At 32.1% G+C, this 14,992-nt stretch overlaps 1 protein-coding gene across 1 annotated transcript; it reads left to right on the top strand.

Annotated features, from left to right (window-relative positions):
- The first annotated feature begins 12,567 nt into the window (after window positions 1–12,567).
- Window positions 12,568–13,342, top strand: LOC104242032 (14 kDa proline-rich protein DC2.15-like). The gene has a single exon (XM_009797006.2). It carries the CDS (start codon window positions 12,617–12,619, stop codon window positions 13,013–13,015), a length of 399 nt encoding a protein of 132 aa, XP_009795308.1. The 5' UTR covers window positions 12,568–12,616; the 3' UTR covers window positions 13,016–13,342.
- The last annotated feature ends 1,650 nt before the right edge of the window (window positions 13,343–14,992 follow it).

Genomic DNA, 14,992 nt, shown 5'->3' with positions numbered 1-14,992 from the left:
CGTATAATTAATTAAAGGCGGTTAGAAAGTTTAAAAATGCACAATAGGTTTTAAACATGTGATAAATCAGATAATTAAGCCAATTATTAATAGTTGAGCGACCGTGCTAAAACTACGAAACCCGAGAATGCCTAACACCTTCTCTCTGATTAACAAAATTTCTTACCCGGTCTTATGATTTTCGCAGACTTTAAAACGAAGTCAATTTTCCTCGATTTGGGATTTAAAATAAACCGGTGACTTGAGATACCATAAATTATTCCAAGTGGCGACTTTGAATCAAATAAATAATCTCATTTCGATTAATGTCACTTAAATTGAAAAAACTCCCGATTCCTTCAGGAAAATGAGGTGTGACAATACTTTATTATTAGCTCCTAAAATTTTGCAAAAATCTAAATTATACCGATAAGGGAAGCCCCAACATTACAATTTTTATTTATAGCGCATCCAAAAGACTCAAAAGCTACGAAAAATGCAAAAATAAGGTAACAAGTTGAACTTATAAACTAGTTATGACTGAGATTATACTCATCGATCTTCTCCCACGATTTTGTCTTAATTCCAACTTGCTCTCCTTTCATAAAGTAGCATGTTTGCTCTTTAAAATGCTACAAAGTAGTTATGATAAAATGCTACAAACTAGTTAGATAAAATATATATATAGGGGTAAAAATATAAATATAATAATTCTTAACGGATTAACGGTTTATCCGAAAAAAAGATTAAGTAATTCGTCCCTAAACTAATAAATCATTAATTATAAAATTTTAATTCATTCGCCAACCGTTAATCTTGTAACCCGATACCAATAAGCCGAATTTGCAGTTTGATTATCGACTATGCTTCAGTTTTGAACAACCCTAGTTGCTATCAAAAGAACTAATTCTATTCGAATTAATTTGAGGCGTTACAAGCCTAACACAAAGAGATTTCATTACTCAAATCGTTATTCAACTATTTGAAATTGCCTAATAAAGTTATGTTTCTTTTGTTTGCAATAACAAAATCAATTAACTATTTCTATAATACTTAGAAAGTCACAGAACTAGATTTCTCAATATTTCGGTGGTCAAATATCTATTTACCCTTTAAATCATCAACCTTTATCTTCTTAATGCTTTTTTAATATGAAGAATTAACCCAAATAGTCGTCTACCCAACCGCTTATACTAAAAATAGTCGGTGGAGGTATAATATATGTATAATTATGTATAATCAGTGTATACTCTCTCTCTCTCTCTCTCTAAACAATGAATATGACCGGCTATTTGTGTAAAGATTCCTTTTAATATTATGATTATTTTTTCTTTTTACTCTATATTATGGACAACGTACATGTCACACCTCATTTTTTCCGAGGAATAGAAAGTTTTTTCAATTAAAGTGACATTATTCGAAATGAGATTATTTATTTAATTTAAAGTTGCCACTTGGAATAATTGTTATGGTGTCCCAAGTCACCCGTTTATTTTTAAAATCCCAAATCGAGGAAATTGACTCTGTTTTAAAGTCCACGAAAACCAGAAGATCGAGTAATGAATTTTGTTAACCCGGAAGAAGGTGTGAGACACTCCCGAATTCCGTGGTTTTAGCACGGTTGCTCAACTATTAATAATTGGCCTAATTATCTGATTTATTATATGTTTAAAACATATTGTGTATTTTTAACTTTCTAATCGCTTTTAAGTAAATAATTTACCACTTTTAATATTTATGGAATTTATTTGAACAAATCACGATGTCGCGCCTTCGTTTGTTTTTATACATATTGCGAATCGCGTCACATGAAACGCACCCGCGATCTACAATATGTTGATTTTATTATTAATCGAAGTTATGGTCGAGTCACGTTAAAAGCACACTCGAATTAGGATTATGTATCATAACTATGCCACGAGAATCGTACCCATAGTCACGATGATTTATTATTAATCGCGCCTAAAGTAAATAACGATGTTTAAAATTGTTATTCTAATTTTGTAATTAATGTAAGGCATGACAATGGAAATCAATGGCGAACTAGGGATTGTGCTTTTTATTATTTACACCATTTACTAATAAAGGGACGCATTTACCTTTGAGGATAACTTCATTGTTATTAAACTAAGTCACGTGAAATTATTCAACAAAGAGGCTGCTAAAACTATGAATTTTTGGGATTAAACTAGTCTTATTCTAACACTTTTCATTTAGTGATCTTTCAAATTGGTCCTAACTCTGAAATGGACCAAATGAAATACAGAGCCATAAGGGGGCATTTTAACAGGAAGAAATTGGTACTTCAAACTCAGATGAGTTCATTACAAAGATACCCCATGCTCATTACACATTTACGAGTAACCACAAAGTTGACCGATTGAGAACAGGGCCAAATCAGTACAAGAATCCCACACAAATGGATTATAATTAACCACTTCAACAAATTGACCTGGTACTAGCTTTAATACAATCAACAATTAATTCATACATTTAGAATCTCAAATGGACTACGCATACACCCGTGAGTGCTGTTTTTAAGCTAAGTAGTATTTTCAAGTAATATGATGGTCATTATAACCACCAGCAAACGGCCAAAACTTGTGACCCCCTTTGGCTCGTTAAAGAAATCAGATTTAAGTCTAATGAGCAATTTATTAAGAAAGCAATCCCAGAAATGGAGATTGAACATCAAAACACAATTCATTCATGATTTCAGCTATTTTATGAAGAAATAGTACAGATTCAGGAATGTGTACCTAAAATACTCGACAAATAGAGTTTGGAACAACTGATAAAAGGCAGAAATGGAGACGAAGGAAGTTCAACTACGATTTTGATAGCAAACAGCAGAAGAACAGCAACATCGACCTCAACTTCTGAGAATCTCATAAATTCTCCAAGTAAACACAACAAAAATCAGAAAAGCCTTTTAAATCTTTTTGTTTTGGTTTTCTGTTTTGCTTCTTCAGATCTGGATGTACAAAATTGGAATTCAGGGGTTTGTTTTAACTTTTTTCAGAGGTGAGATGTGTGTGTATGTCAATGGTGAGAGGAGAGTGTGAGGGATCGGATGAGGGAGAGTGAAAATCAGTGAATCGTCTCTCTTCAGAGCTCTTTTGGAATTGGGGGACGGCTACTAGGGTTTTCTAAAGGGGGGGGGGGTCCTTTTTTCCTTTTGCGTAAGGGAAATAATTTGGTTTAAACGAGGGGGAAGGGGCATTGGGCCAGGCGGGTCAGGAGATATGGACCGGGCAGACATAGGGATTGGGCTGCTAAAATTGGCCCAATTCAGCAGACCCCTTTTCTTCTTTTTTATTTGTTTGTTTTATTTGCAAAATTGACCACTTTCTTAACAACACCTAATTTAAAACTAATTTGCAAAATTAACCCATTTAACTATTTTTCTAACAATTAACTAATTTATTTAACTAATAATTCATGTAAAGTGCCTAATGTATTTTTGGTATTTTAATTTTTTTTACAAATGCAATTAATTATGCAATTAAAAACTAAAAATGAAAAATGTAAAGACCAAAAATATTTTTGTATTTTTTTTTGGGATTAAAAATGCTACTAAAAAATGCATCAAACATAAATACGCACAAAACAAATCATGTAAAGTATAGCAAAATTCCTAGAATTAAAAAGAAATAATTAAAAGCTATTTTTTGAAGTTTTCTAGGAGTAATTTTATATATTGGGTAAAAATTACGTGCTCAAAGTACATGTATTGCACGTGTATCATATTTCTATGAGTAATTATTTTTAAAAGCATAAATATTATATTAAAAATTATATTCGAGTTATAAAATAAGAATTTAAGCACCTGAAATTCATGAATAAAATAATTAAGTATGATAAAAAAAATAATTAGAATGATTTATTCAAACCAATAATTTTGGTAATAACAACAACTCAAGAACAATTGAGAATGAAAGAGAATAAAAACTTTTAAAGGATATATTCCATGCATGTAATACAAAAAAAATAATTATGTAATATAGAGTATATTTATAATATACGTTATAGATGCATGAAAACTAACTTTTCCTTTTCTAATTTATAAATAAAAATTTATTTATTTTATAGGTAAATTTATAATGTATAGTAAGAAGAGAAAAAAACTATAATATTTAAAAAAAGTACTAAAAAGATAAAAGTTAATAATTTACAGGGTAAAATATGTATTTGGCATCGAAAGTTTGAGAACTCTAGATGAATGACCATTTGAGTATTGTAGCAATAGTTAAATGAGTTTATAAACAAAAGAAATATGACATTACTAGATAATTTTAGATAATTGAGTGATAACTCTACAATAGGATATTCTGCCTCAAATGTCAAATCCATTATCCCATACCATAAATCTTATTTTCTTACTCTAAAGTCTAAACTGATTCCTTGCCGACGGTTGAAAAATTACTTTGGGTATCGATATTTATAAATTATAGTACATAATTAGTCAATCAAGTGCCCAAACATGTTAAAAGCTCTTTAAATTTTGTCTACTGTCAGTGAATAAATTATTTTATGACATTGACTTACCATAATAAGTGTCACACCTCCTTTTTGCGCGCCCGCCCCGAAGGGTTAGATGCGCGGGTGGAGTTTTTCCAATTTAAGTGACAATATTCGAAATGAGATTATTTATTTAATTTAGAGTCGCCACTTGGGAAAGGTTTGGCTTTTGGTGTCCCAAGTCACCGGTTTATCTTAAATCCCAAATCGAGGAAAATATTCGACTTTTCCAGATGAAGTCTGCGAACCAGAAATTCTAAGTAAGGAATTTTGTTGACCCGAGGGAAGGTGTTAGGCACCCTCGAATCCCGTGGTTCTAGCACGGTTGCTTAAATTGTTATAATGGCTAAATATCTGATTTAAATACATGTTATGACTTACGTGCTTTTATTAAATTTAAACCGCTTTTGTTATTATCACTTATTTTTTATAGAATTGCAACGTCGTGAAAATGCATCTCGAACCACGTCACAATCAATGCACCCGTGATCGTCGACACATTTGGACCTCGTTGAGATTCGGATTTGGGTCACATCCATGTGCACCCGAATTTAAGAATGTGATTTAATTAAGTCGCGCCTACAGAGTCTAACGCGTTATTATCTTTGTAGAAGGCCATGAAATTTATTAAATGGCCTATCTTGAATTCTAGATAATTATCATGGTTATTTATTGAGGGCCCCGCAATTTTGCATCTTTATTTGGCGAGGCTCATCTCTATTTTAGAAAAGGATATCCTAAAATGGCTACATTTCTAATGCATTTGTCTCTAAAACTAGAAGAAAAGGTACATGCTAATTCAATTATAGGCTTTTGCCTAATCCGGATTTTTGTCAGTTTCTGATTAACTACTTATAAAGTAAAAACGCCATGCCTTGCGAGGACGTTTCAGTCGAACAAAAGACTACATATGAGATTGAATGAAATGCAATACCTAATCCGAACATTTCTTGAGTTAAACTTAACTGAACTTATTTGGACTAGATTAAAGGATAATTGGCAAAGTAAAATACTTTAGTTTGGCAAGGAATCATGTACGAGCTAAACGAAATACAACACTTAATCCGAACACTTCTCGAGTTGAACTTAACTAAACTTATGTGGACTAGTCTTAACTAAACAAAAACTAAATGAAACAAGAACAGTATTGTATAAGGTCGAAATATACATGCTCCTACTGACAAACAACTACAGAGTTAAAATACAACAGGGTAAACTCAGTCAAATATCAACACATACTCTCGAACTGTTGAATCATAAACTAAATCAATTTTCACAGGCCTGTTAATGTACTATGAATATTACAACAAATACTTGAACTTCTTCAACCCTTTTTTCATTTCATGCTTTCCAACTGTTTTAATTACATCAATATGGGACTTGAAATGTGTACCTGGAAATGCTGAAAATGCAAAGGAGAAGAAGAAGAAGATGTGGAAATCAGCAGCAGAAAGAAACAGGACTAGTAGTAGCAGCAGGACAGGGCAGCAACAATAGTGAGCAGAATAGCAACAACAACAAGAAACAGTAGAGTAGCAACCACAACTCACAAAACAATTGGAGTTAGATCAACCCCAACTAAACCAAACTTTCGAGTAGAACAAACAACAAACAAAGCAGACTCAGTTGTGAGAAAGCAATGTTGCACAGAACAGGTCCAGATTTAGTGAAGTCAGGAACAAAAGGGAAGGAAGCAACTTCTGATTTTGTTTTGTCTGAGTTATCAGACAAAAATTCTTTTCTAGTTTTCTGTTTTCAAAAATTGAGCTCTCAGGTGTTCCCTCTTAATATCTCTTTGTATGTCTTTCCAGTTCTCTCTTTCAAACTCTTCACTGTGTGTGTATATTTTCTTTTACAGCCCTCAAGGTTCAGTCCTCTTTCTGTGTCCTCATTCTCTATCTCTCTATCTCCCAGGTTCTCCTCCTTTTATAGGCTCTCCTTACCCCTTTTTAACAGCCTGTTTAGACTATTACCATGCCCCTCCCATGTGCCTTCCATTTTCAGTCCCACTTTAGCTAATTAAGTATTAAACCCCATTCGCATTCCTTGGCAGATTTAACTTTTCCATTTTATTAACTAAAAGCAAGTATGGGCAGTAGAATATATCTGACAGCATATGCTGTCAAACCATTTTAAAATTGAAAGCCCTTTTATGCAGGAAAAACAGGCTGTGCACAAGGCACATGAGGTGCACCAATGCACATGCTGTGCCAAGTGCACATGCCCTCCATTTCAGAACTTTAAACAAAACAATCCTTTTTACATTACTGATCAATTCAAACAAGCTATAAGTAAACAAAAACTGGTTCTTAATTGACTCAACACATGCTTAGCAGAAGTAAGTTGATTTGTTATTGTTCGGACAGTTGAAACTAATTGACGACACATGTCGACTCGACTATATTAGCATTAACATACACAATCGTAGCCAAAAATCAGACATTCAAAGTATAGGGCACATGACTTGAATTGTACTGGCTAAACAAAGTGGTGCTCGAGGAGTCAATTGATCAGTTCAAATTTTGAGAATCAGCTAATTGCACACTACTTATATCAGGGCAAATAGAAAGACTCATTCAAACAAGCAGAGGTTTAGGCAAAGTGGACGGGGCACAGTTGACAAAATTCAAAGACACAAAATCAAAGCATGAACAGACTTTTACCACAATCAGATGGGCCAAAACAAATAAAGAAAAGAAAGGACTCACCTTAAACCTTGAAAAATCAAAACTTGATTCGGACTTGGACAGACCTTTCTTAAGGCTGAACGGACTTTAATCGAAGTGTTTCTCAAATGAGAAACACTTTGATTAAAGTCCATTAGACCTTAACCTCTTCGGTTTGAACGGATATGGACCAGTGACGAAGAACCACCAAGTTCCAAAACTCAGATCTGGGATTCATGCTTCCCTGATCAGATTCGGACCAAACCAAGTATGGTTTGGTCATGAGGGGTCTGGGGGGTGTCTGGTGTGAAACTGGGGTTAAACTGAGTAGATCGAGTTTTGACTCGAATCTTCAAATGAAGATTCGAGAAGGTGGGGAGGGATTCGAACTACATGGTTGATAGATTTGGGTTCAGGATGGCAAGGGCGTTCTAGGGTGTTAAGGGGAAGGTCACCGGCGTTCATGCCGCCGGTTTCCATGGTGAAGGATATAGGGGCGGCTAGGGTTTAGGGCTGTTTGTTTGGGGAGACGAAGGCTGGGGTTCGGATAGGGGGGCAGGGTAGTATTATGGGCTTATATAGTTAGTGGGTGGATTGATCTCAACCGTTAGATCAATCTAAATCTACGGTCTGGATCTGATGGCTTAAGTGGAACGGTGTCGTTTCAAGGGTAAAGGGTTGGGGTCGGTCTGGGTGTGAACGGGTCGGGTTTGTTGATGGGTTATGGGGAATTGATCTTGGCCGTTGATCAATTTGAGATCCACGGCCCAGATCACACTGCAGGAAAACGATGTCGTTTGGATGGCCCCTGAGGCCAGCTGGTCTGGACCGGGTTTACATGGGGTTTGGGCTGAGTTTGTTTGGGCTTGTTTTGTTTGGGCCAATTTTGTTAAAATTGGCCCAAGTCCGGAAGGGGTCTTTTCTTTTCTTTTTTTCTTTTATTATGAAAAATACAAAAATAAGTAAAATCAAATTAAAAAATAAACACCTAGTACAATTATTTGCACACACATTAAAATAATTCAAAACAGGTAAAATTAAACAAAACAAAAATCACGGACAAAGATGCTTGTTTATGCTTTTCTATTTAAACCGTGTTACGGTTCAGATTATGCATGACCCGTACACACATTTTTTTTGAATTTTGTTTTAACAAAGTAAATAAATAAAACGGGCCAAAGTCACAAATAAATCAACAAAGTGCCGCACAGAAATCCAAAAATTGTACAGCAGGACCAATTTTATTCTTTTGGAGCGACTGTTGCGCAAAAACAAAAATCACGTGCTCACAATAAGTAGTACGGAGTAACATTTTGTACAAGTGTATTATGATAAACTGAAAAGTAAAGAAATTATCTAGTATATATAGCCTATTAAATAGCATTATTAATAGTATACTAGTATTAGTACCCGCGCGATGCGCGGATAATTAAAAAGAACAACCTACACCGTAAAGTTTAATATGTTAGTGTTAATACTATTTTACAATCAAGCATAAAAAATATTTTAAGACTCCAGTAAAACTTTCATTCCATCACCCAATAAATGTTCTATAAAAATAATGATATTATACATTTTGTTTGATATGAGCTTTTATGATACTATACATTTTGTTTGGTGTGAGCTTTTATGAGCAGCATAACTACTATGACAGGTTGATTGGGTAATCCATCAAAGTGGGGCAAGATTTCATCTGCAAATTCTCCCCAAAATGTTGTTGAAATATTGTTCCTGCTATATGTAAAATACACAAATTAATAATGAGAAAATAATAGTAATTAAATCTATAACTAATTCAATTCATGGTTGCAAGCGTACTCATGATCCTCAAGCTCCAAGTTCATAAAGGTACTTGTTTTATCACCTTGATTGTACGACTCTACGTTACCATGACCAATAACTTCTTCTATGACATCTGCCACATTTAAATAAATAGTTATAAATAAGGTGATAAAATATTCAACAAAAAATAGCGAAAGCTAAAACAATTACCGAATAGTTCATTCTCATCAACCTCAAGTTGATTTATGAGATGCTCATAAGGCTTAAAGTTGAAGATATTCAAACTAAAATGTGGATCACTAATTTCATCCACACTCGTCCTATGAGAAAATGTCAGTTTCAATTTATGCTTTTTGATCTTAATAATTTCAGGTTGTTTGGACCAACCACAAAGTTTTTTATAACATACAATCCCATTTCATGTATTTTTATTTTGAAAATACGCATAACAACTCTTTCAATAGTTACGTTGTATGAATTTGATCTCCCTAAAACAAAAAATTGAAAAGAAATTTAAGTTAGTAAGGCGCATAAGTTGAAGAAAATACATCACAACTCAAAAAAATAACAACATGCAAAAGAGTATGCACATTTTCATCTTGAATAATTAATTCAATTGAATTAGAATTTTCTGGTTTCTCGCGGTCTGGAACGTGCCACAATCTAACAACACGAACCTTTAAATTCTAACTCATTTTGGATACTGATATTTCGCTGATATAATTATAGTTTGGAGCCATACTTTGCAGAAGTTTGTGTGGAAGCTAAACCCTAAGGAATGTAGAGAAGCCAAACTTAAGCAAAAGTTTCTTAAATAAAGATTTCTAAGGAAAGACTATCATAGTAAATTAATTTTTAAGTATATGAAATCCTAATATTTAAAAAAGTATGCGTAAATCAATTTGTATGTGTTAGTGCACAAGAAATGATATGAATCTTAAATTTTTAGCTTTTGGCTTTTTTTTGATTTTCAACGTTTTTTTGTGGTTAATTAAAATTTGTTAACCTCCAAGCCTTAATTTTGTCTTGTCTTTTTCCTTTGTCCTCCTGTTCATTTTTAATTCTATTTCCTTTAATATAATATAGATGTAAGATACAAAAGTTTATTTAATTATTTTTTTCTTAAAAAAAAAACTAATATAACTGAATTATACACAAAATTAATTAAAAATACCTATAATAATGTATATTGTTCACAAATAAGGTTAGATATAAAACTTTTATTAAATAAAGAATTATTATTTCAACTTAAAATTAGTGTGTAAGATTTTCAATGAAATTTCAATTAATTCTTGCTCAAAAAAGGATACCTACCATAACTAAATTATACACAAATTTAATTAAAGATGCCTATAATTATAGTACATTGGTTTGCTTGCGTCCTTTTTTTGTGTACGTCCAAAAAATTGTACTTTGGTCATTTAAAAGAGAATATTTTTAGTTTAATTATTAATTCTTTCTTAATTTTTTTGTCTATTTCTTTTAATATAATATAGATGTAAGATAAAAATATTTATTTAATTATTTCTTTATTAAAAAAGAATACCTACCATAGCTGAGTTATACACAAAATTTAATTAAAGATACCTATAGTAATGTATATGATACCTATATTAATGTATATTGTTCGCAAATAAAGTCAGATACAAAGCTTGTACTAAATATAGAATTATTATTTCAACTTAAAATTAATGTGTAAGATACAAAACAAAATTTTAATTGATTCTTTCAAAAAAGGATACATACCATAACTAAATTATACACAAATTTAATTAAAAATACCTATAATTATAGTATATTGGTTTGCTTAATATAGATTGCGTCCTTCCATTAAAGAATGAAATTCACTTAATAGCTTAGGTTTTTCATTTGCATAGGTTGCGTCCTTCCATTTGCTTAGGTCTTAATATAGATTGTGTCCTTCCATTTGCATATTATACACAAATGTTTTTATGTCTTCAAGAATGAAATTCACTTATAGAAAATCTTGGACTACTATTTCTATTAAATATGTTTTCATTTATAATTTAAATTTTTAATATTGTCTTAAAATTGCTAAGTTGATTCATTTTAGCTTGTCATTTGGCTTAACCACATGCTTCACTACTCTCCTTTTAATATAATATAGATTTTTTTTATATTATTGGTATATACTCCATAACTTAATCCATTTTTACATATGCTTTATTTTATATAACGTGGAGCCCATGGTAAAGTCCGATTGTGCCCGTGACTCAAGAAAGTCGCAGTTTCCCACTAGAGCTATCAAAAAATGCAACTTGAGGCAGATATTTCAACATGGAAATGGCAAAACTTTCAACTTATTATATAATTATTCTATTTGTCCAGATTTAATCACACAAAATTCCAAAGATTAACAGCCACTAAATCGTCAAAATATTCTGCACAAATTCAGCTATACCAATTCTCATTTGCTCATCTGGATCAAGGGAATGAAGTGATTATACATGATTTGACATCATGTTTCTTTACAGAATTTAAGACGAGCAATGATCAATAATACAACCCAGAAAAAAACAAAACAAAACCTATAAAAAAAGGTCCATTGAGTTGTATGCAATGATGCATCTCCTTAACCTTAATCAAATGTCACCATTCTTTATTTTAACCCTTTCGTTATACTCAGAAATTTTTATTTTTAGAAAAAATAAATTATAATAATACTCCACTAATATGCATCATAATAAAATACAGGAATTCCAAAAGTAAAAGAAGAATGTACAAGAAGAATTGAACTTGATCTTACTTACGGCAAAGACTAATAAACATCAAGTTAGTGAACTACAACGCCAACTAAAAAGAAAAAGGAACAAAAAATGAAGACCAGTAAATATGCATGTTCACTCTTAACATATTGAGGAAAAGGAAAAAAAACGAGAATCTAATTATCTACAAAAGTTCATACATTAGGGTAGTAGGATAAGTTTAATTTTATCTTAATTTGAACCAGCTGCAATATTTTATTTTAAAACAAATAAAATTGGAATAGCACCGGTTTTTTTGTTTTATATTTTTTGGGTATCCCAAAATAAATGGGCGCTAGGAACTACCTCCATCTTTACTTCTTTTGTTGCTAGTAACAGGAAGTACTCCTTTAATTTTTTAACAGTGATAATACTTGTATATTTAACTAATTTGTTTCTATATCATAATTTATAATATTACGGTTGAAGTGATAGCTCATGGTAGAGAACGCATTGATGGTGTGAAAATATTTACGCAATCTGATCATTTATTATATCATTATGGATAATTTCTTGATAAGTATTATAATTGATAAATATTCGAATAAAAGTAATAACTAACCTACAATATTATAATCTAAATTTTTTTATACTATTAGTATATATAATTCATTACATTTACATATACATCTTCTATGTTTTATCCATAGATGTAGACATTGGCGAGAACATGGCAAATTGCAACACCTTATGTGGCTAATAATGCATTCAAGAGATTTTAAGTAAATATCTAATTTGCTTGTGCTGCCAGCGAAAACCTTGGGGACACATGGTTTCTAGAACTTAATTTCTTTATTATTTTTGCTATAATTCATACTTTTGCATCCTATATAAACCCACCTTCTATAATCTTTGCAAAGCCAAAATCCACTTATAACTACAAGAAATTTTAGACTCTTAGAAATGGCTTCTAAGAAAACTACTTCTCTTGCTCTCTTTATTCTTGTCAACCTTCTCTTTTTCTCCCTCGTGAGTGCATGTGGCACTTGCCCTAGTCCTAAACCAAAGCCGAAACCAAAACCAAGTCCTAGTCCATCCAAAGGCAAGTGCCCAATTGATACTCTAAAATTAGGTGTTTGTGCTAATGTTTTAGGCAATTTGCTTGGACTTGTGATTGGTAATCCTCCAAAAAAACCTTGTTGCACTCTCATTCAAGGTGTTGCTGATCTTGAGGCTGCTGTTTGCCTATGCACTGCTATTAAAGCCAACATTCTTGGGATTAACCTTAATGTCCCTCTTTCTCTAAGCCTTCTTCTTAATGTTTGTGGAAAAAAGGTTCCATCTGGCTTCCAGTGTGCTTGATCTACGTCCACATATTATGATTTGATTTTTGGATTTCATTTTGTTACTTATATGTATGTAAGGTTAAATTCAGGAGTGTGGTAACTTCTCGTTTCCTTTGTGTATTTGGTGGAATTATGTAGCGTCAAATAAGTTCCTCTTAGTATTTCCTAGCGCACAAGGTGGTCTAGGGGACGTACTTACGCTTGATTATGGACTTCTTATACTTTAGTGTAATAGAAGTCTATCTATTTACTTGTTGTTAGCTTTTTTTTCTCCTTATGTGAAAAAAACTGTGTAATGAGTATTGTCATTCATCATATAATCTCTATTGGTATTTCGAAGTCACCTCTATTTGAGTTGGTGAGATACTCCTAATTGAGAATCACAAATATTAATTAAATGCTTAAGTAATCCAAAATAAAGTAGAAGATTTAGCTTAGATACATTTAAGAAGGGCATACATTGAACTCCGACGAATATATTAGTAAACATAGTTTGAGAGGAGATATCAAGAGCCAAAGGCGGATCTACGGTTTCAAGATGGTGGTTGCATTTTTGTGAAGAGATGGATCTAGAATTTATATTTGACGGGTTTAACTTTAGTCTATTATCATGAACTCACTACACTTTTTAAATTATAGGTTCAATTTGTTTTTTTTTTTTCAAATTTTAGTGATTTTCACATATATATATCTATGCTCTGTGCCGAAAACAAGATCGTCCGGGGGTGAGATTTGAACCGCCAATTTTACTTGTTGAGGTGCACCTAATAATTATTGTATCATAGGAGTGTTTAATAAGTATCGGTGCACACACATATATTTTTAAGCAATTTTAAGGACATATAATATTATTATATATGGTTTAATTAAGGAAAGAAGTATGGGTTCACGTGAAACTCATACCTCTTGACCTAGATACGCCCGTGACAGGACCATAACCTAGTTTTCGACGAACAACAATTTAATTATTCTCCAATATTATACGTAAATTTGAACTTCTAGTATGTGATGTATGCTTCCACAATAGAATTGGAGAATCATGTATAATAGTATTAGCGTTGCAAAAGTATCTTCCATTCAAGAAATTATATCCCATCGTAAACCAGCACTATTGTGAAATATCATATTTCACATGTTGAAGAAACAAAAGGATTTCCAATTTTAAAGAAAATTTGATTGTCACGCCTTCTGGATCAGATCTACTGATTTACGCCATAAATATAAGAGGAATTTTCATAAAACGCTACAATTTAGAGAAGCAGGTGGTTTAATCAATTGAGTTGCGAGAGCCTGTTCCTCTCTTGTTTCAGTTCAAAACAATTGATCTCTTGTTTCAATACTACAGGTGGATTTGCTATCAAATTCAAATACAACTACAAATGCTAATTTTTTGAAAGTATAACTACGAATGGTATACCTTAAATATGATTGTTTTGTCGCATAATTTTTCCTAGATATAATCACATATTGATCTCCAAAAAATTGTCCAAAACCTAGCGCTCTCAATACTTCTATATTCGTGTGCTATGATTTTATCTTGTTTAACGGGTAAAATTACAAATATTCACCAATTATTATATAAACCTTAAGCATCATTCAATATTCTTCCTGATATTACATTGAAAATAGGAAGCTCACAGTTTTTCTCCTTCCTATATATAGGTATCAAATGAGCAGGTTGAGCAACATTTATGCGGGTTAAATGAGTTGAATTAATAAAAGGGTCGGTAGTAACAGCCCAAAGTTTGTTTGGGCTAAAGATGCGCATCAATTTGGGATAAATATTGAGTTATAATCCAACCAGTACAACTCAACTATTTTTCATTTGTTTTTTGTTTTTTTATAATTATTTAACTATAAAAACTTTTGTTTGTATTTATTATGACTATATAAAACAAATTAAACTAACTTTTTTTAAGGCTTTAATAAGTTTTTATGAGTCTCTTTGGGTTAAATGCGCCGCTCAAATTAGTGCAAACTTTTAAATGTGCTA

The sequence above is a fragment of the Nicotiana sylvestris genome, chromosome 8, assembly GCF_000393655.2.
Source record: "Nicotiana sylvestris chromosome 8, ASM39365v2, whole genome shotgun sequence".
In the NCBI taxonomy this organism is placed as follows: domain Eukaryota; kingdom Viridiplantae; phylum Streptophyta; class Magnoliopsida; order Solanales; family Solanaceae; genus Nicotiana; species Nicotiana sylvestris.
Note: the sequence above shows the minus strand (reverse complement) of the source record. Positions and strands in the feature narration are given on the sequence as shown.